Source organism: Dendrobates tinctorius, unplaced genomic scaffold, assembly GCF_039654945.1.
Source record: "Dendrobates tinctorius isolate UK_male_01 unplaced genomic scaffold, ASM3965494v1 ptg000063l, whole genome shotgun sequence".
Lineage (NCBI taxonomy): Eukaryota > Metazoa > Chordata > Amphibia > Anura > Dendrobatidae > Dendrobates > Dendrobates tinctorius.
In genome coordinates, this window is record NW_027361731.1 from 1,904,409 (window position 1) to 1,927,504 (window position 23,096).

General features: G+C 44.7%; 2 protein-coding genes across 6 annotated transcripts in view; one reads left to right on the forward strand and one right to left on the reverse strand.

The window, feature by feature from the left end:
* LOC141094142 (uncharacterized) overlaps positions 1-4,551 on the forward strand; it is a 43,297-nt gene extending 38,746 nt beyond the window's left edge. For 4 of the 5 annotated variants that reach the window (XM_073579881.1, XM_073579884.1, XM_073579885.1 and 1 more), the window contains one exon: positions 3,000-4,551. In XM_073579881.1, coding sequence (XP_073435982.1) covers positions 3,000-4,432 — 1,433 coding nt within the window. In that variant the 3' untranslated portion in view covers positions 4,433-4,551. The remainder of the gene's footprint in view (positions 1-2,999) is intronic. The other variant, XM_073579882.1, reaches the window with a different exon arrangement.
* The window catches only part of LOC141094141 (uncharacterized), a 392,749-nt gene that overhangs the window by 242,650 nt on the left and 127,003 nt on the right, over positions 1-23,096 (reverse strand). The window lies entirely within an intron of this gene.

The following is a 23,096-nucleotide window of genomic DNA, read 5'->3' on the forward strand; positions in this document are numbered from 1 at the left end:
AACCACAATACTAATATCACCATATGTGCCATCATACACATGCAAATGTCAGTGTAAAGGTAATACTGTGATCACTGGTGACATTGTACACAGCTAACATAGAAAAAAAATTCAAAAAAACTAATACAAGATATGGCCTTTCCAAAACCCTGTCTGATGACAAATGCAGATATAGCATATAGTCCTATGCAAGCCTTATCTATGTGCATTTTTTATACTAGGCAGCCAACCCCTCCATGGTCTGGTAGGTGTGGGGTGGTGGTTTTTATCAGTAGTCTGCACCTGGGCTGCTCCTTGCCTTTATTAGTGGAGGCCTGCTGCATCCTGCTATATGTGAATTTGTCATCAGACAGAGTTTTGGGAAGGCCACATCTTGTGGTATGACATTGTACACAGGAACGCTGTATATAGTATACAGTGTATAGTAGTAGTGTATAGGTGACACACTGACTCACCAGTGACGCCTCTAGGTGAAGTCTTTCATCTTTAGCCAGCACAGATGTACGTCACTTCCAGCCAGGGCTCGTCTCTGCAGGGAATTACACAGTTATCTAGAGCACTGTTTGCAGAACACATTACTTATTTTTTTTCCCAATTTCCACACTACACCAAATGAAGAAAAAAAAGGCAACATAGTATCACTATGCACAATAACAGGACCCCCCCCCCCCCATTTAAAACAGTATACTCAAAAAATAAAATGAATACATCACTGCAGTAATAATATCCCTTAATTGGCCCCTATGGTAATAATATCCCTCATCCTGGCCCCCGTGTGTCTCATTCCTGGCCCAGCCATATGTTCTCTCATCCTGGCCTCATGAGTATCCATTCTGCCCTATATGATCTCCCCATCCTGCCCCATCTGGCTCATGATCCTGCCACAACTGTCCCATTATCCTGCCCATCTGTCCCATTATCCTACCGCATCTATCCCATGATCCTGTCCCATGAACCTGCCCCATCTGTCTCCATCCTGCCCCACCTGTCTCCATCCTGCCCCACCTGTCCCCATCCCGCACCATGTCTCCAATCATGCCCCCTGTGTCTACAATCCAGCATTCTGTCTCCAATCCTGCCCGTATATCTTTCATCCTGCCATCATGTCTCCAATCTTGCCACCATGTCTTCCAGTCTGCCACAATGTCTCCAATCCTGCTACCATGTCTGCAATCCTGCCCCCATATCTTTCATTCTGCTCCCTGTGTCTCCATTCTGCCCCCTGTGACACCATTTTTGCACCCTGTGTTTCCAATCATGCCCCCATATCTTTCATCCTGCCCCCTGTGTCTCAGCAATAGAGTGTAACTGAGCTCTGCGTCTTGAACACAGGGTTCAGTTACTGCACCAGCAAAATCCTGCCGCTGGGGCCCGATTTGTAAAAGAGATGGGGCCCGGTGCACTCCGCCAGAGACACGCGGTTATGCTGTAGAAGCCTAGCGGCCTGAAGAGAGTGGGTGGAGTTTGTTTATAATTATCAGGAAGCTGATACAAATTAACTAGGTTCTGTGAGCTCCTAGCACTGACCTGCATAAGTCCCTCTGTAGCAGCACGTAACCGTGGATCTAAGGATTCCGGAGGCTTTATAGGGTTAAGTTTGGGCAATGATAGTATACACCAGATGCTGCCCTAGCCGGTGGCAGGTCTGTGGATTATTATTGCCAAGTGACCCAAGCGGTATGACCAAGTATAATAGGGTTAGTGACGTCACACCCCTACCTGTAAACAGCTGTATAGAAATATACATAGGGTCCTAATTCTACGTGTTTTGAGAGCTTGCGGCTTCCTCTTTACAACTACAGGCATACATATTAACATCTTTATATGTGTAGTGGTATTTTGACATTTATTTCACAAGTAAACTCCTACTTTTGTGAAATTAAGGACACCCTCTCGCAGTGGGGTTTTACTTCTAGCATTAGTATTGTATATTTACCGCTAAATCCTGCAGGAGGACACCTCTTCTATTTCTGAGCGCTGTTTGGAATATACACGTGTCCTTTATTTATTACTACTTTGGTCACATTCAAGTTATTTCTGTGACTATTGCAGATTTTTCTGTCATTAAATGAGGGGTACCAACAATTTTTACCACGTGTGTAGGAGGAGTAAATATATTGACTCCACAGTCACTTTCTGGAAATTAACACGCAGTGGATGTTGGAGAGTGAAAATTACACATTTGCCATTTTATTACCCAACACATAGTGCCCAGATTGTGCTCCAGGAGCCAAACACCATAAATTAAGTGGGTTCTTCTCACTATAATATTGCTAAATACAGGGATCCTAAATGATGTTTGAGCACACTGCAAGACTCAGAAGTGAGAGCGGATTTTGCTGGATTGGTTTATAGAAACCTTGTTGCTTTTCAACCGCCTTTGAGCGACTAATGGTGTGGGAACCTCTGTTTTTTCACTGACATGATGGGGGGGGCTTGTTTTGTTTGTGAGATGAGAATTGGTATTATTTTCGCCTACATAACATCAATTCTTTTTATTTGATATTTGGTGGTAGAATGAACAAACAGTTGAACACCACACACGATGCACTGCTGGTTCATCCAACAAGGTTTTCTATTAAACTGTGAATAGGGATGAGCGAGTATACTCGTTAGGATTCGGTACTCTGATCCTGGCGAGTATTTCACTACTCGCCTCTCAATATTCGGCACAGTCCCCGCACAGTCCCCGCCCAGCACAGCCTGGCACAGTCCCCGCACATCCTGGCACAGTCCCCGCACAGCCCATTACTCACATTTCCCATAGACTTACATTGGACTTGCTACTCGTTACGAGTACCCGAGTATTAGGAGGTACTCATAACGAGTACAGCGAGTCCGAGTATTACACTACTCGCTCATCCCTAACTGTGAACTGTTATTGTCTTGGTAAATAAAGTTTTTTACATAGCTTGTCATTTTTATGGACAGTTCAAGTAGAAATATTCAAAAATATAAAACTCAAGGACATTTCATTAAAAAATTGTTTTTTATCTTAGCAGATGACTGTACCAGAAGATCAGAGGGACAGCTGACATCTTCAGTCTTTAAATCTGATGATCTTGAGATCCTTCAAAATACAACTGAAGTGATTGCTCCAGATATACCATCATCCATTCACAGAAAAGATCTTTCATCTGATTCTATGAAACAGGTCCCATCTTCTGATTCATTACTGACTACTAATCAAAGTCACAAAAGAGGCATTAAAAAACAAACTGCTCCTAAAGCAAAGAAGTCATTTTCATGTTCAGAATGTGGGAAATATTTTAACCGGAAACAGTATCTTGTTAGTCACCAAAGAACCCACACAGGGGAGAAGCCTTTTTCCTGTTCAGAATGTGGGAAATATTTTAACCGGAAACAGCATCTTGTTAGTCACCAAAGAACCCACACAGGGGAGAAGCCTTTTTCCTGTTCAGAATGTGGGAAACATTTTGCAAATAAATCAAGTTTTGATAAGCACCAGAGAACGCACAAAGGGGAGAAGCCTTTTTCATGTTCAGAATGTGGGAAATGTTTTATCAATAAATCAGATTGTGTTCGGCACCAGACAACCCACACAGGGGCGAAGCCTTTTTCATGTTCTGAATGTGAGAAATGTTTTAACCAGAAATCAAATCTTGTTAATCACCAGAGAACTCACACAGGGGAGAAGCCTTTTTCCTGTCCAGAATGTGGGAAATGTTTTATCAATAAATCAGATTGTGTTCGGCACCAGACAACCCACACAGGGGAGAAACCTTTTTCATGTTCAGAATGTGATAAACGTTTTAATCAGAAATCAGAGCTTTTTAGTCACCATAGAACTCACACAGGGGAGAAGCCTTTTTCCTGTTCAGAATGTGGGAAATGTTTTGCACATAAATCATATCTTTTTAGTCACAAGACAATTCATACAGGGGAGGAGCCCTTTTCCTGTTCAGAATGTGGGAAATGTTTTATCAATAAATCAGATTGTGTTCGGCACCAGAGAATCCACACAGGGGAGAAGCCTTTTTCATGTTCAGAATGTGATAAATGTTTTAAACAGAAATCACATCTTGTTAGTCACCAGAGTACTCACACAGGGGTGAAGCCTTTTTCCTGTTCAGAATGTGGAAAAGGTTTTATGAATCAATCAGGTTGTGTTAAGCACCAGAGAATCCACACAGGGGAGAAACCTTTTTCATGTTCAGAATGTGATAAATGTTTTAAACAGAAATCAAATCTTGTTAGTCACCAGAGAACTCACACAGGGGAGAAGCCTTTTTCCTGTTCAGAATGTGGGAAATATTTTAACCGGAAACAGCATCTTATTAGTCACCAAAGAGCCCACACAGGGGAGAAGCCTTTTTACTGTTCAGAATGTGGGAAATGTTTTAACCGGAAAGCGCTTCTTGTTAGACATCAGAGCAGTCACACAGAGGAGAAGCTTTTTCCATTTTTGTAAAGTGAGAAATATTTTACTTGGAATTCAACTGTTAATAAACATCAGAGATGTCACATAGGGGAAAAGCCTTTTTTATGTTAATGTTGGAATAGTTTTAAACAAAATTGGTTCTTCTTAAATGGGTTGTCTCTTGTCATTCCTCAACTATACCCATAATTCACCCCCTGAAGATTAGTCACAAGGTGACTAATAGAAAAAACATACCCACGATTCAGTATATAGTGTAAGGTAGCACTTATTGTTAGTGTTGGGGAACACTTACTTGGCTGCGATATTGAGGCACACAGGAACACTTTCACTTAAAACAGTCCAATGTAGTTTATTGTGCCATCATAAACCGCACCGTAAGCCATGTTATACTTCACAGGCTCACACATAGACCATAACACTACATAGTACATGGCTTGAATACGCTACCACTAAACACGCTGGACCTCTATGTCCAGTTACCGTGGGTGACCGCACGCCGTTCACTTCATTAATGTCCATAGAATAACAGAGGCATCAACAGTTATACCCCATGTCCGGGGTTACCTTGCAGGAGCTCCTGCTCCAGATGCCGACTCTTTTTGGTAGTCCTCTCTAGGGAAGCTGCTGAACTGGGATCACTGTCCCTGGCAAAGCCTTGCTCACCAGGCCACCTGACAGTCCAGATGGACAGTAGCTCCCCCAATGCAGTGCCGTCACTGACTCTGCAAACACACGTGGCCTGTTTGTGTGCTATTCAGGACGTCCGTCTCCACTTGTAACCGTCCAACACGCAGGCCTCATCGGGTGCTCTTCAGGGATCTGACCATCCTCACAGGGTCTCCCAACACACTGGCCCCCAGGTCCAGGGCCTCTGCGGGTGCTATTCAGGACGTCCTTCCCCCCTCCTGAGACCGTCCAACACTCAAGCTTCACCAGGTCCAAGTTCGCAACATGTGCTCCAGGGATCCGATGCTTCTCCCAGAATCTCCCAACACTGACCCTCAAGGACCTTGCACCCTGAACCATTCAGGTACACACACTCTGCCATGTGACCAGACCTCAGGCACATTATATGGTCCATAGCCACACCCACAGTCGAGGTATGGATTACTTGGTTCATGTCCTCATTGCAGGTCCTTTCAACACACCCAGCCATACACACACACAGGCTTTACATTGGGCGCTCAGACACATGCCCCTTGGTGGTTTTGTAGGTGACTGGAACCACCCATCTCACCAAGTCACCTAGAAGCTTCCCTGATACACAGCAACAAATCCTCAGCAGTATATCTCTGCTGATTTAATACATATTCCAGCTTCCATCACAGGGCACCCACCCCTGTGATAGATTTCGGCCATTTATAATCCTGCCGCTCACCATTTTCCCATCATAACAAAGGGAATGCCTGCATGCATGTCCCGGGCAGCCCATACAGCGCCCCCTAGCTGTCACAGGGGTCACTGCATCACATACTCCCCCCTCTGTTCAAACTTGTGGGGTTGAACATTTGTCACAAACCAGGGGCCTTGAGACTGGGCACATATGTCACCTTGCCCTACCAGTCGAGAGGGTCCTCTCAGTCTTTGAGCGTCAGCTCCCGAGACATAGTCCATCACTGTCATTATATCCCTCTCTGGGACCACCACATTATCGGACTATGTCCTTTCCCGTTGCAGAGTCAATCTGTTAGGCCTTCCCTGCCCCCAGCAGTCCTTATGTCGGCCTTGAGCTTTGGCCCTGAAGTCACCGTCCAACTGTGTCACCATACCCTTTTTAGTCTCCACTTTTTCGTAGTATGCCCCATCACCCGACCTTTCACTGGCTGGCTCTCTTAGTCGGTACGTTCAGAAGTCCCACTTACAGTCGAGTCATCTGTCTGACCCATTTAGTACCTCACAGGAGCTAAGGTCTCTCAGTTTCGTACTGACAGTAGAACTGCCACTTGCAGATTCTCAATGTTTTTGTCTTGCTGATAGTCTTCGACTACCTGCCATGTTGTTATTTGGAGGATTCCTTCGGGTCCTTTCACCTTGGGTTGGAGGCAGCCACCACCTGATGTTCTGCATTTGTTTATTAATCTGCAATCGTTCCAGTCTCAACTGCTCTATCTTCTGCAGGTAGGCTACCCGATATTCCAGTAGCATTCGGATGTTTCCAATGCTTTCCACCGAGCCAACAACAATGACTGGAACCATGTCATCTTCAACCGCTACTTGGATTTCACCAGCAGGTGGGATCCTCATTCTCTTCACACCAGATCTATTTACCATCTCCTGCATCACCTTTCCAAGTCTTCTAACAACTTTCCCCACCAGATTTCTGGGTACCGGAATTTATGTTTTCCATGAAGCCCAGCCGACTTTGAGCTTCCCTCGCAAGCTCCAGGTGTCGAGCGGCTTTCTTATTACCCAACACGACCATCTGTTTCGTGCGGAGACATTGTATCTGCATCTCCTTCAGGACAGTCCCCCGCTTCTCTGTGACTTCCCTATCTGCCAGTATCACCAACTGGTTCGTCTCTGGGGCCCAGTTCACACTATAGGCTTTTATTGCCTTTTTAAAGGCCACATGCGCACCCTCACTGGGACACGCTTCTCGCATGTCTTCGGGTACCTCCATCGCGTACTTGAAGAGTACGTGGACAGATGGCTCCTGGCTTACCACGGACACTTCCCTCAAGACATCTGCCACGACCGGGTGACTGTCTTGTTCAGCTCTTGGCTCACAATATTCCTGAGATTTACACTCTTCATGATACTTTGCCAAGATGGACATTGGCAGTTCTGCCTTGCCATCAGTCGGGCACGGCCGCTGTAAGTTTTTGACCACCACCTTCTCCTCTTGCAGAAGACCTCTCACTGCTTCTCTGAGCACTTCCATATCTTCCCTTAGGGTCTTATTCCCACCTTGCCACGTTGTCAGGTGACCTCTGAGCTCCAAGACTTCTTTCTCTAGCTCATCCACTCTGTGCTCGGCCGTATGTCTCAGGGCCTTGACTGCCGAGAGCTCGGACGCTAGGTGGTGCAGCTGCTCCAACTGCGTGGAGTTGGTGACTTCCATACTCGCCACCTTTAAACATTCCTTCGCCAGCCGTTGACAGATCTCTTTGCGCTCTCTCTCCGAGTTTTGTATGTGCGCTTCTACCTGGTGAAAACTGTCAACTCGCTCTAGCCACATGCACACTTCCTTGGTCAGTTTGTCAACTTGACCCTCTAGCTGTCGGGTGATAGCGGTCAAATTGGAGAACTTCTCCTCCTGCAGAACGTTGTCCACTGCCCTAGTGGTGGCTAATGGCAATAACCTGTGTCATACCCCACAGTATGGTAAATGCTCAAGTCACCCTCTGTTCGGATGTCAGCTCCACTCTTTTTAATTACCACATCACTATCAAAGGTATCAACCACTGAGGACTCTCAATTCTGAATATTTTTCTATCTACTGGCTAACACAGTGCAAAGATATACATCTTTCCTGTATCACATCACCATGTCACCCTGTGGTACATGCCAGGTGACATCATGTCCGTAAGTTGGGCTGACGCACCCTTCTCTCTGGTCATACTTTTGGGCATGGCTGCTACCGCCCTGTCACTAAGTTGGGCCCGCCCACCATTTCCTTTGGTCATGCCTAACTTAGGACTGTCAACTTTAGGGGGTGCACTTTCCACACCATTACCTCTCACACATTATTTCTACAGACACTTCTCTTTTTGTCCACCAGTCCTACATGGCTTCTAAGTCCCGCCCTATTATAATACCCCGTAAGTCCGGAACTACTGTCACTTCATGGTAAGGGGAGCCCTCAGTCGTGTCAATGTAGAGGTATGCTGTCAAAGGTTCTTTATTGTCTCCACCAAAGCCATTCATTCTTGTCCCCGTCCCAGGCGACATAGAACGTCCAGGAGGGGTCCTCAGCTCAGACACCTGACTCCCTGGGTCTAACAATCCTATCACCCGTTCTCCATCCAGCCAGAAGGGGCACTGTAGTGTCAGTTCACTGACCGAGCTATCCACAGTATAGCAGGGGCCTGCATAGCAGGAACTTCGCTGCTCCCAGCTACAGTCCAATGGCGCCTTCGCTGCCGCCTTTTTTTGCCACCACCCAAATTTGGGTTACCGCCCCCTTTTGGGACTCCACCCACTTTTGGGCAACTACTCAATTGTGGGATTCTACCTCCTTTTGGGATTCAACCCCCTTTTTGGCAATCATCCCTGTATGGGTTACCACCCCCTTTTGGGACTCCACCCCTTTTGGGCAATCATCCCTGTTAGGGTTACCGCCCCCTTTTGGGACACCACCCTGTTTAGGGACACCACCCCTCTCCGGGGAACACTCCGTGGACTCCCCCACAGCAGTCTCGGGTCCAAGTTCACACAGTCCCTTACGTCTTTCTGTGGCTGGTACTCGCCCTTTAAGAGGTTGCACAGTCTGTACCTCTGATGTCTCTATGACACCCCACCAGCTCCTGCTGGCACTGCCCCAGCTCCTGCTGTAGCCACAAACCATCAGCACCTCCGGCTGCCGCTCACAAGCAGCTGCTGGTGTCACTGCAGCTCCTGCTGCCTCAGAACCTCTTGCTGTAATTGTAACTGCAGCTCCCGCTGCCACAAGTCTGTGCACGCTTCCGCTGCGCCGTCTTCGTGCACCCTCTGATCCACAGCAACCTTTGTGACCCCGCCGAGCCACAGCACGTTGACTTAAAATTAACTTTGTGACCCCACTGAGTCACAGCAAAATACCTCACACGTGCCTCCTGTACCATTGCCCTTAGCAACCAAGTTTGTAGACCTTGTCCGTTGCCCCTAGCAACAAAGCTATAAAAGTGCCCTTAGCATTCTCCACCATATGTAGGGTAGCACTTATTGTTAGTGTTGAGGAACACTCACTTGGCTGCGATATTGAGGCACACAGGAACACTTTCACTTAAAACAATCCAGTGCAGTTTATTGTGCCATCATAAACTGCACCGTAAGCCGCGTTAGGGTGTGTGCACACGCTGCGGATTCTGCTGCGGATCCGCAGCGGTTTTGGTCCTGCGGATCTGCAGCAGAATTAGCTGCGTTGTACAGTATCTTTATAGCCTATGGGAAATAAAAACCGCTGTGCAGACGCTGCGGAATTTTCCACGCGGTTTTGCTGCGGTTTTTAATCCGCAGAAAGAAATGACATGTCAATTCTTTCTGCGGATTCTGCTGCGGTTTACCATCTGCTCCATTGTAGAGATGATAAACCACAGGTCTTTTGACCTGCGGATTTTGCAAAATCCGCACGGATCAATCCGCAGCAGAATCCGCAGCGTGTGCACACACCCTTATACTGCACAGGCTTACACATAGTCCGTAACATTACATAGTACACTGCTTGAATACGCTGTCACTAACCACGCTGGACCTCTCTGTCCAGTTACCGTGGGCGACTGCAGACCTTACACTTCATTAATGTCCATAGAATAACACAAGCACCAACACTTATACCCCATGTCCGGGGTTACCTCGCAGGAGCTCCTGCTCCAGATGCCAACTCTTTGGTAGTCGTCTCTCTCAGGGAAGCTGCCGAACTGGGATGACCATCCCGGACAACGCCTTACTCACCAGGGCACCTGACAGTCCAGATCCAGAGGCGGACAATAGCTCCCCCAATGCAGAGTTAGTGACGGCACTGCAAACACACGTGGCCTGTTTGTGTGATATTCAAGACGTCCGTCCCCACTTTGGAACCGAGAAACTGGAACTTTGGAACCTGTCTGGCCTATACTATTACTGGTGGCTCAGTCCCTCTGTCCTTGTTCACATTTACGTCACTTGACAAGTGGAAAGGTTTTAAATACAAGAGTTAGGACTGTCCCACAAGGGTTGCCTTGACGTGGCTTCTACATTATTTTGATCAAAATTATGTTAACTAAATACCCTTATTATTACTATTATTACTACCTTCATGCAATTTTTGCAACATATTTTTTACTTTTTTATTCCAGGATATTTGTTTTGTGTTTTGTTTTTGGTTTTCACCGTCCAACACACAGGCTTCACCGGGTGCTATTCAGGGATCCAACCATCCTCCCAGGGTCTCCCAACACATCGGCCACCAGGGCCTCAGCGGGTGCTATTCAGGACGTCTGTACCCTCCTTAGACCATCCAACACTCACGCCTCACCAGGTCCAAGATCGCAGCACGTGCTCCAGGGATCCAATCCTCCCAGAATCTCCCAACACTTGCACCCTGAACCATTCAGGTACACACACTCTCTCCCATGTGACCAGACCTCAGGCACATTATATGGTCCATAGCCACACCCACAGTTGAGGTATGGCTCACGACCTCATTGCAGGTCCTTTAAACACACCCAGCCATACACACACAGGCTTTACATTGGGCATTCAGACACATGCCCCTGGGTGGGTTTGTAGGTGACTGGTCCCACCCATCTCACCAAGTCACCTGGAAGCTTCCCGGATACACAGCAACAAAATCTCAGCAGTATATCTCTGCTGATTAATACATATTCCAGCTTCCATCACAGGGCACCCACCCCTGTGATACATATCGGCCATTTATAATCCTGCCGCTCACCATTTTCCCATCATAACAAAGGGAATGCCTGCATGCATGTCCCGGGCAGCCCATACAGTGCCCCCTAGCTTTCCCCGGGAGTCACTGCATGACAATAGGGTGAGGTGACGTATACACACTCACTCTCCAAGCCTCTTATTTCTACGGGTTTCATCGTCCTCAACAAAGGCGACTCATCAGGAGGCTTCATTTAATATTGACCTATATTCAAGCGACACTAGACAAAAAAAAAATAAAATCATGTATCATGTTATCCGAAACAGAAAACTAACAACATATTGGCAGACCCCAGACTTCAAATTATATACTTTGTAAGTTTATAAGCCACTCCAGTGTCAGGAATAGATAGTATGTGAAAGCACAGTATAATTATTGTTCTTTTCCTCCTATAGGGACTGCCCTAGTTTGGTATTGTAACAGCTGTCAGTTAGTAGTGCAGACAAATCGTCCTAGACTAAACTCCGTTTTCAGACCACCCAATATCTACCACTCAGGGAAAACTTACCTGCTCCAGACATCATTAGCAGCTTGTAACTAATGGCCATGCTGCGGTCTGTCAGGGAATGAGTGCAATATCGTTATAAAGACTAGGGATATGTGCAGCCATAATGTCTGGGAGATCTGTGACATTATTTAGTATGAATATGGAAACTATATCTGGAAGTTATGTGTTCCCTGAGTGGTATATACTGTATTTTCACATACTATCTATTCCTCACACTGGAGTGGCTTATAAACTTACAAAGTATAGAGTTTGAAGTCTGGGATCTGCCAATATATACATATCGATTCATCCACAATATAAGAGTACCACCTCCAAATACCATATAATATAACCAAATCTTACACTGCATTTATGCAAGAAAAAGAAGGCATAGGCCTCTTTCACACATCAGTTTTTTGCCGTCAGGCGCGATCCGGCTTTTTTTTGTAAAACCGGATCCGGCAAAATGCAATGCCGGATCCAGTTTTTCCCCATTGACTTGCATTAGCGCCGGATCGCGCCGGATGGCATTGCTTTTCATCCGTTTTTTGCCGGATCCGGCTACTTGTCTCATTCCGGCGTCTGGAAAAAACGGCTACTGTAACGTTTTTTGTCTCCGGCGAAAATGCCGGAAGCGCCGGATCCGGCGCTTCCAGCTTTTTGCTACAATGAAAGTCTATGGGCGCCGGAATGCGCCGGATCCAGAAAAAGACGGATCCAGCCACCGGATCCGTTTTTTTAAGTCTGCGCATGCTCAGATCCAATTGGCCAACCCCCAGGAAACAGATATAACCTGCTAGACGGATCCAGCAAAAAAACGGATCCGTTTCTACAGTTCTCCAAAATTTATGCCGGATCCGTTTTTTCTAAAAATAGCCGGATCCTGCCTGACGGCAAAAAACTGATGTGTGAAAGTAGCCATAGGCCAAACATACACATAAAATCTCAATTTATTATCCAAAAATTAAAATAGTAGCAAGACAAGGAAATTTCCAAAAAACATGCTAAGGTCAGTATTCACACTAGAGTAGTAAAAAAACCGCGTATTGTAATCTCCAAGGAACAAAAATCAGCGCTAAAAAAATCTCTCTTTTTTGTAAATAAATAATGCGCTTAGTTCCAACTAGAGACGCTAAATGACAGCTCATGAAATATATATGAAAAATTATATTTTTTATGTTAATTACAAGAAAAATGTGCAGATTATTCATAGAATATTATATAACATATAGTTACAAAGGGATATAAATATATAAAATGCTCAGTGCATAATTCCTGTCCCCAGACAACATGTTCAATAAAAGCTGCAACTGTTAGTATATAGTTGTAAATATCGGTTATATTTGCATAAAACAAGATTGCATAAATTATGAGACTGTGCATATTAAGCATAAAATGCTATCTGACAATGGTAATATATAGGTAAGGGATATAATTAGAATAGCCTGCTCAGTGCTCAGTAACCATCCCAAAACTGCACATTCAATAGCCGCTGATACTCTTGATATATACCTGCAGATGCCAGCAAAATTGCATAAAACGAGATTGTATAGTATAATGTGATTGCGGCTGTCAAAAAACTTACATGTAAGTAAACGCTGGTATTGCTGGTTTACAGGTACCCCGGCTACCCCGACAGCGCCGTTTCGCCGTATGGCTTCCTCAATAGGGGGCAACATGTGTGTGAAATGAGCGCACTCATATAAATATCCCTGCGATCAGGTGTAAGTGATGTCAGCGTTACTGGTGACTCATTGCGCATGCGCCGCTCTTTGAACTTCCTCCCATACAAAAACTCACTTAATATTCACCGCTCCTGCAACGCTAGCGTGAAATTTAGCGAATCCTGCTTTGAGCAGGGGGTTGGACCAGATGGCCCAGGAGGTCCCTTCCAACTCTATGATTCTATGAAACGCTACAACGTCACTATATTGAGCAGGACGTGAAGTCAGGGGATTGTCCTGAGTGCCGCAAGCGTTGACCAGACGCAGAGATATCTTAAGAGAATGTAGCACTCAAAAAGAATATGCTGTTTGTATCAAAATACTATAAGTAGATAAACAATCCCCAAAACAATTCATAATGAATAATAAGTTATTACATCTAAAAATAATAATGTACATAAACAAATATAGTGTAGATTCCAATATAAATCATATTAATATGAATCTCTTATTAACAAATCATATAAAAATACATCAATAAGGATTTTACAATAATAACTATAATGTGAGTAATCAAAAAATATGAACAAATATAATACATAAATATAAAATTAAAGTGACAAGTGAATAAATAAATTAAAAATAATGAAAAGAAAATATATAATTATATATATATATTAGTGTGTGTGTGTATATACAGTGGGGGCAAAAAAGTATTTAGTCAGTCAGCAATAGTGCAAGTTCCACCACTTAAAAAGATGAGAGGCGTCTGTAATTTACATCATAGGTAGACCTCAACTATGGGAGACAAACTGAGAAAAAAAAATCCAGAAAATCACATTGTCTGTTTTTTTTTTTTTATTTTATTTGCATATTATGGTGGAAAATAAGTATTTGGTCAGAAACAAAATTTCATCTCAATACTTTGTGATATATCCTTTGTTGGCAATGACAGAGGTCAAACGTTTTCTGTAAGTCTTCACAAGGTTGCCACACACTGTTGTTGGTATGTTGGCCCATTCCTCCATGCAGATCTCCTCTAGAGCAGTGATGTTTTTGGCTTTTCGCTTGGCAACACGGACTTTCAACTCCCTCCAAAGGTTTTCTATAGGGTTGAGATCTGGAGACTGGCTAGGCCACTCCAGGACCTTGAAATGCTTCTTACGAAGCCACTCCTTCGTTGCCCTGGCGGTGTGCTTTGGATCATTGTCATGTTGAAAGACCCAGCCACGTTTCATCTTCAATGCCCTTGCTGATGGAAGGAGGTTTGCACTCAAAATCTCACGATACATGGCCCCATTCATTCTTTCATGTACCCGGATCAGTCGTCCTGGCCCCTTTGCAGAGAAACAGCCCCAAAGCATGATGTTTCCACCACCATGCTTTACAGTAGGTATGGTGTTTGATGGATGCAACTCAGTATTCTTTTTCCTCCAAACACGACAAGTTGTGTTTCTACCAAACAGTTCCAGTTTGGTTTCATCAGACCATAGGACATTCTCCCAAAACTCCTCTGGATCATCCAAATGCTCTCTAGCAAACTTCAGACGGGCCCGGACATGTACAGGCTTAAGCAGTGGGACACGTCTGGCACTGCAGGATCTGAGTCCATGGTGGCGTAGTGTTACTTATGGTAGGCCTTGTTACATTGGTCCCAGCTCTCTGCAGTTCATTCACTAGGTCCCCCCGCGTGGTTCTGGGATTTTTGCTCACCGTTCTTGTGATCATTCTGACCCCACGGGGTGGGATTTTGCGTGGAGCACCAGATCGAGGGAGATTATCAGTGGTCTTGTATGTCTTCCATTTTCTAATTATTGCTCCCACAGTTGATTTCTTCACTCCAAGCTGGTTGGCTATTGCAGATTCAGTCTTCCCAGCCTGGTGCAGGGCTACAATTTTGTTTCTGGTGTCCTTTGACAGCTCTTTGGTCTTCACCATAGTGGAGTTTGGAGTCAGACTGTTTGAGGGTGTGCACAGGTGTCTTTTTATACTGATAACAAGTTTAAACAGGTGCCATTACTACAGGTAATGAGTGGAGGAAAGCGGAGACTCTTAAAGAAGAAGTTACAGGTCTGTGAGAGCCAGAAATCTTGATTGCTTGTTTCTGACCAAATACTTATTTTCCACCATAATATGCAAATAAAATGAAAAAAAAAACAGACAATGTGATTTTCTGGATTTTTTTTTCTCAGTTTGTCTCCCATAGTTGAGGTCTACCTATGATGTAAATTACAGACGCCTCTCATCTTTTTAAGTGGTGGAACTTGCACTATTGCTGACTAAATACTTTTTCTCCCCACTGTATATATATATATATATATATATATATATATATATATATATATATATATATATATATATATATATATATTCAATAATTTCATGTATGGGAACTGAAGAATCCACTTGATGGTCTATATATATATATATATATATATATATATATATATCTCCAAATATCACATCGGGCCAAGAAAATTCCATCTAGATATTCAATACTGCAAAAATAAAATAAAACCATTAAAACTAACTTTAAAAAACCACACACTTAAAAAAACAAGAATAACGGTGGAAATATTAGGAAAACAGGGGGTATTATAGAAACGCATTGAAACCTAAAGTTTAATTGAGTCCTTGATGAGTCATACTCCCAAGCAGATAAATCCATTTGCTTTCTCTCTGCGCAAGCACCTTAGCAAGATCCCCTCCTCTGAAACCCAGATTGACTTTATCAATAGCCAAAATTCTGAGACCAGAGGGATCACTCTTATGGAACTGCTTAATGTGCCTCTGCAGAGTTTTTAAAATACTAATGTTCAATTTCTGCTGACTTCTCTATATCCCTTACATGTTCCCTGGTTCTCACTCTCAACTCATGCGTCGTTAAACCCACATAAACCTTGTTGCAAGGGCATCTGGCATGGTATATTGACTCCTTTGGAAATGCAACTACCGTATTTTCCGCTTTGTAAGACGCACTTTTTTTTTTCCCCCAAACTTGGGGGGAAAATGGGTGTGCGTCTTACAAAGAGGATATACATTACCGGGTGTAGGCCGCAGGGGTGTCCAGCTTTCCGTCGGCCTACAGATCTTGCTGAAATCTCATCTCTCGATATCTCAGTCCCGAGATCACCATCAGCGCATGCGCCGCCCCGCGGCCGCCATATTGCCGGAGCCCAAAACAGAAGGAACCGAGAGGGAGCCCCGGGGCTCTGGTCTGTCGCAAAATGTCGCCAGAGCCCCGGGATTGGAACCGGAGACACCGCTGAGCAAGTGGAGACACGGATAGGCACCCGGAGACACCCATAGCGCCGACGGAAAGCCCGGTAAATGTGGGCTGCTGCACAGACCCCCCTGGCAGCAGTACAGCCCCCTGGTAGCAGCGCAAGCCCCCCCCTGGCAGCAGTACAGCCCCCCTGGCAGCAGCGCAAGCCCCCCCTGGTAGCAGCACAAGCCCCTCTGGCAGCAGCGCAAGCCCCCCCGGTAGCAGCACGAGCCCCCCGGTAGCAGTACAGCCCCCCTGGTAGCAGCATGAGCCCCCCCTGGCAGCAGCACAGACCCCTCTTGGCAGCAGTAGAGCCCCCCTGGCAGCAGCACGAGCCCCGCTGGCAGCAGCACAGACCCCCCCTGGCAGCAGTACGGCCCCCCCCTGGCAGCAGCGCAAGCCCCCCTGGTAGCAGCATGAGCCCCCCTGGTAGCAGCACGAGCCCCCCTGGCAGCAAAATGCACATCGGAGCACCATCTCTTCCCTTCCTGAAGCCTGCAGTATCAGCCCACTCCTGCCTCCTCCAGCAGCGACCCTGGGACCCCACTTCACCGCAGCCACCACCCCCAGTAAGCAATAAGACACCTGGATTATAAGAGGCACCACCATTTTATTAAAAAAAAGTTTTTTCCTATTTTCTCCTAAAAATTGTGGTGCGTCTTATAATCCGGAGCGTCTTATAAAGCGAAAAATACGGTAAGTCTTTTGCATGTCTGAAAAGTTCTGGAACCATCATGGTTGTCAAAGGCATTACCTTTATAATGATTACCACATGCCTGACAGGAACCGCATTGAAAAAAGCCATTCAATTCTAATCTATCCATATTTGGTGGATCAATGGAATAGTGACTATGTACAAGTAAATCTTTCAAATTTTCTGCACGTCTTGATACTGTTAATGGACGATCAGGCAGAATTTTTCTCAAAACTGGATCTACCTGCAATATATTCCAATGCTTTTGTAAAATCGCTACCAATTCTGGCCACTGTTTGTTAAAACCAGAAATAAACCTTACATGTTTCTTATCCATTGTTTTTACACGGGTCCTATTACCATATAAAAGTTCTTCCCTGGAGACTTTTTTGGCTTTTTTGTATCCCCTCTTTATTTGCCTATGGCTATATCCTCGATCACTAAACCTACAAGCTAAGTCAGACGCCTGCTGCTCATAGTCTTCCTCTCTTGTACAAATTCTTTTTACCCTAAGAAATTGCCCTGTAGGAATCCCGTTAATGGTTGATTTATGATGTGCCGATGAAGCGTGTAGTAATGTATTTGTGGCAGTTTTTTTCCTGAATACATTGGTAATAATTCTACCATCCCTCAAAGCCTCAGTCTCCAAATCCAGAAATTCAACTTTTCTCCCAAAATTGTAAGTTATTTCAATATTAAAATTATTTTGATTAAGCCTATCCATTATCAATGTCAGATTATCCACAGAACTCTCCCAAACAAAGAGGACATCGTCAATGTAACGACTCCATCCTTGAATAAATTCACTGCCAATGATACCATCATCATGAAAGATTTTGCGTTTCCAATTTTCCAATAGCCCATAAATAAATTAGCGTACGCAGGGGCGCAAGTAGCCCCCATCGCTGCTCCTTGTTGTAAATATATCCCTTTATTGAACGTAAACACGTTATGCTCCAAAACAAATTTGAGCAATGTCAAAATCAATTCGTTTAATGGGGGTTCCAAATTACTTTTATATAGATAATGAGAGACTGCCATTAACCCGTCTTCATGCTTAATAGATGAATATAATGCCTCCACGTCCGCTGTAACCAAGACAGCTTCTATCTGCAAAGAATCCAGTCTTTGCAACATCATGGTGGTATCTTTTATGTTTGAAGGCAGATTTTGCACCAATGGTTGGAGATAAAAGTCAATCACTGTACTAACCACTTCACATAAACCACTCATACCAGAGACAATGGGCCTCCCCAGAGGATCCAAAGGATCCTTATGGATTTTAGGCAACAGGTAAAAAGTAGCCAGCTTAGGTTGTAGTTTTCTTATCGTGTCCACTAATCTCTTAGGGATAATCCCATCCTGATAGGCAGTTTCTAAAATATCAATCAGTTGTTGCTGAAATTGCGTCAAAGGATTATAACACAACTTCTTATAGCATCCCTTGTTGCCTAAAATCTTGGCTGCCTGCCTTTCATACATCTCATTTGGCCATATAATGGTGTTGCCACCCTTATCTGCCTGTTTAATGACCACTCCACTTAGAGACTGGAGTTCTTTCAAAACCTTATTTTCTTCTGAGGATAAGTTGGAACTGGGAAATAAAGGCAGACTTTCTACCTCTTTACTAACCACTTTTGTAAAAATCTCCGCTGCTGAGAAAGTGCTCAAGCTTGGGAAAGTGGTACATTTTCCAATCAATTGTGTTGGAAACTTACCCTCATTTCTGATTTGGTTTTCCTCCATAAGTTCCTCCAAATTCCTTAGAGCTTCCCTCTCAGCCTCAGTGGGGAACATAGGGTCCATGTCACTTTTGTAATGTTTTGTAATTTTGCAAAATGATTTTGCGCGCAAACAGATGTGGATCTTTAATTACTTGAAATTCGTCTAGATGTGAAGAAGGGGAGAAAGTCAATCCATTTTCCAAAAGTTTAATCTGTACATCACTCAAAACAAAATTTGATAAATTTATCACCTTTAATTTATCATTGTTGCGCTTTTTTCTTCCATTGAAAATTTCCATATTCTCTTCTCTCTCGATTACTTGTTCTCGTATGCATATGATAATCATTAGAGCTTTCTGCTTCGCTACATGAAGTGCTGCTCTCAGCATATGATGTTTGATCATGATCTAAACCCTTAGATTTACCCAGTGGCGTAGCGTGGGGGGGGGCGGTCCGCCCCAGGCGGCACATGTGTGGGGGCGGCGCGGCAGCAGCAGCAATTTCTCTCTGTGGGTCGGAGAAGCGCAGAGGCAGTGAGGCACAGTGCAGTGCAGCAGCGGGCAGGGAGCAATCACAGCAGGAGCGGAGCTGCAAGGGTCGGTCCTGCTTCCTGCCCGCCGCCCGCGCTTCCTGTTTGACACAGAGAAGCGGCCGCTGAATGACATCATTCAGCGGCCGCTGCTGTGTGAGCGAGGAAGCGCAGGCGATGTTGCGGACAGGTGAGGAGAGGTGGTGTCTGTGTATGTTTGTGTGTGTATGTATATGTCTGTGTGTATGTCTGTGTGTGTGTCTGTGTGTGTGTCTGTGTGTGTAGGTTAGCCTGGCCCTGGAGGAGATGGGGACATGAGAAGACTGTGATGGGAGAAGGCCATGAGGGGGAAATGGGAGAAGGCCATGATGGGGGCGATGCAGAGAAGGCAATGATGGGGAGAAGACAATGATGGGGTGATGGAGCAAGCAATGATGGGAGTGATGGGGAGAAGGCAGTGATGGGGTGAAGGAGAAGGCAATGATGGGGGTGATGGAGCAGACAATGATGGGGGTGATGGAGCAGGCAGTGATGGGGGTGATGGAGCAGGCAGTGATGGGGGTGATGGAGCAGGCAGTGATGGGGTGATGGAGAAGGCAATGATGGGGTGATGGGGAGAAGGCAGTGATGGGGTGAAGGAGAAGACAATGATGGGAGTGATGGAGCAGACAATGATGGGAGTGATGAGGTGATGGAGCAGGCAATGATGGGAGTCATGGGGTGATGGAGAAGGCAATGATGGGAGTGATGGGGAGAAGACAATGATGGGGTGATGGAGAAGGCAATGATGGGAGTGATGGGGAGAAGACAATGATGAGGTGATGGAGAAGGCAATGATGGGAGTGATGGGGAGAAGGCAGTGATAGGGTGAAGGAGAAGGCAATGATGGGGAGAAGGCAAGGGTGGGGGTGATGGGGAGAAGGCAATTATGGGGGTGATGGAGAGGGCAATGATGGGGTGGTTGGGGGTAAAAATAAATGATGGGGTGGTGGGGGAGAATGCAATGACGGTGGTGGTGGAAAGGGCAATAAATGGGGGTGGTGGAGGAGGAGGAAATGATGGAGGTGGTGGAATGGGCAATGATGGGAGTGGTGGGGGAGAAAGCAAAGATAGTGGTGGGGGAGAAGAAAATGATGGAGGTGGTGAAGAGGGCAATGATGGGGTGGGGGAGAGGACAATAATGGGATGCGAGGGGAGGAGGACAATGTAATCCCTTATTATGTACCATCCTCTCTAGTTATATATGATGCCGTCCCTTATATAGCTTCCTCTGCTGTTATGTATAGTGCTGTCTTACATAGTGTATTCTTGTTAATTTTGTTATTTACAGTGCCCTCTTTTATTACATAGTCCCCTCTCTTTTTTGATATAAAATGACTGCTGATCGAGAAGCCGGTGACCAAACTACCAGTCCATCAGCTCCTCCATTAGAAAGGAAGCTTTCCCATGCTCCATCAACCATCATTGCATTATACAGCTAACAAGACAGGACGGTATGTAATAAAAAACAGGGCTCTATATAATTCAATATGTAAGGTCTGTCACATTATTAAAAATTATTATTAAAAAAGCCATTAGGTCTTCATCCAGCATCATCAAGCTAATACATACAGTGGGGCAAAAAAGTATTTAGTCAGTCAGCAATAGTGCAAGTTCCACCACTTAAAAACATGAGAGGCGTCTGTAATTTACATCATAGGTAGACCTCAACTATGGGAGACAAACTGAGAAAAAAAATCCAGAAAATCACATGGTCTGTTTTTTTTTCATTTTATTTGCATATTATGGTGGAAAATAAGTATTTGGTCAGAAATAAGCAATCAAGATTTCTGGCTCTCACAGACCTGTAACTTCTTCTTTAAGAGTCTCCGCTTTCCTCCACTCATTACCTGTAGTAATGGCACCAGTTTAAACTTGTTATCAGTATAAAAAGACACCTGTGCACACCCTCAAACAGTCTGACTCCAAACTCCACTATGGTGAAGACCAAAGAGCTGTCAAAGGACACCAGAAACAAAATTGTAGCCCTGCACCAGGCTGGGAAGACTGAATCTGCAATAGCCAACCAGCTTGGAGTGAAGAAATCAACTGTGGGAGCAATAATTAGAAAATGGAAGACATACAAGACCACTGATAATCTCCCTCGATCTGGTGCTCCACGCAAAATCCCACCCCGTGGGGTCAGAATGATCACAAGAACGGTGAGCAAAAATCCCAGAACCACGCGGGGGGACCTAGTGAATGAACTGCAGAGAGCTTGGACCAATGTAACAAGGCCTACCATAAGTAACACACTACGCCACCATGGACTCAGATCCTGCAGTGCCAGACGTGTCCCACTGCTTAAGCCTGTACATCTCCGGGCCCGTCTGAAGTTTGCTAGAGAGCATTTGGATGATCCAGAGGAGGTTTGGGAGAATGTCCTATGGTCTGATGAAACCAAACTGGAACTGTTTGGTAGAAACACAACTTGTCGTGTTTGGAGGAAAAAGAATACTGAGTTGCATCCATCAAACACCATACCTACTGTAAAGCATGGTGGTGGAAACATCATGCTTTGGGGCTGTTTCTCTGCAAAGGGGCCAGGACGACTGATCCGGGTACATGAAAGAATGAATGGGGCCATGTATCGTGAGATTTTGAGTGCAAACCTCAGCAAGGGCATTGAAGATGAAACGTGGCTGGGTCTTTCAACATGACAATGATCCAAAGCACACCGCCAGGGCAACAAAGGAGTGGCTTCGTAAGAAGCATTTCAAGGTCCTGGAGTGGCCTTGCCAGTCTCCAGATCTCAACCCAATAGAAAACCTTTGGAGGGAGTTGAAAGTCCGTGTTGCCAAGCAAAAAGCCAAAAACATCACTGCTCTAGAGGAGATCTGCATGGAGGAATGGGCCAACATACCAACAACAGTGTGTGGCAACCTTGTGAAGACTTACAGAAAACGTTTGACCTCTGTCATTGCCAACAAAGGATATATCACAAAGTATTGAGATGAAATTTTGTTTCTGACCAAATACTTATTTTCCACCATAATATGCAAATAAAATGAAAAAAAAAACAGACAATGTGATTTTCTGGATTTTTTTTTCTCAGTTTGTCTCCCATAGTTGAGGTCTACCTATGATGTAAATTACAGACGCCTCTCATCTTTTTAAGTGGTGGAACTTGCACTATTGCTGACTGACTAAATACTTTTTTGCCCCACTGTACATATATATAGAGAACTGCAAGAAGATGAAAGTCTAGAAATAATAACAGCAGAGTTAGTAGCAGACTAAAAATTAGATCTTTGAGTGTAGTGTGGGCTCTTCGGATGCTTCCAGATTATCAACGACCAAAGGGGCGGCAAATTTTTCGACCGCCCCGGGCGCCACAAACAGTTGCTACGCCACTGGATTTACCTCCAACAGTTCCACCACGTTGTTTTGGCAATTGCCATCTAAAAATCTTATCGGTTTCAAAATCCATAGAATCTCTTTTGAATTTCTTTATCTTAAGTTCACTAATGTCACTTTCCCACTTATCAATTTTTCTATAGATTTAACTATTTTTTCCATTTTATCAGCCACTAAGTGTTTCCTCAGTTTTTTTTTAACTCTTCAATCTCATTATCCAAAATATTCATGCTCGCTGTATTTTTGTCAATGATAATCTTAATAAATTCCAAGGATCATGTAATGGAGGCTTTTTTCCACCTCTGTATTAAATCTGAATCCTCCAAATCAAAAGAGGGGTAAACTTGTACTCTTAAACCTCTAGGTA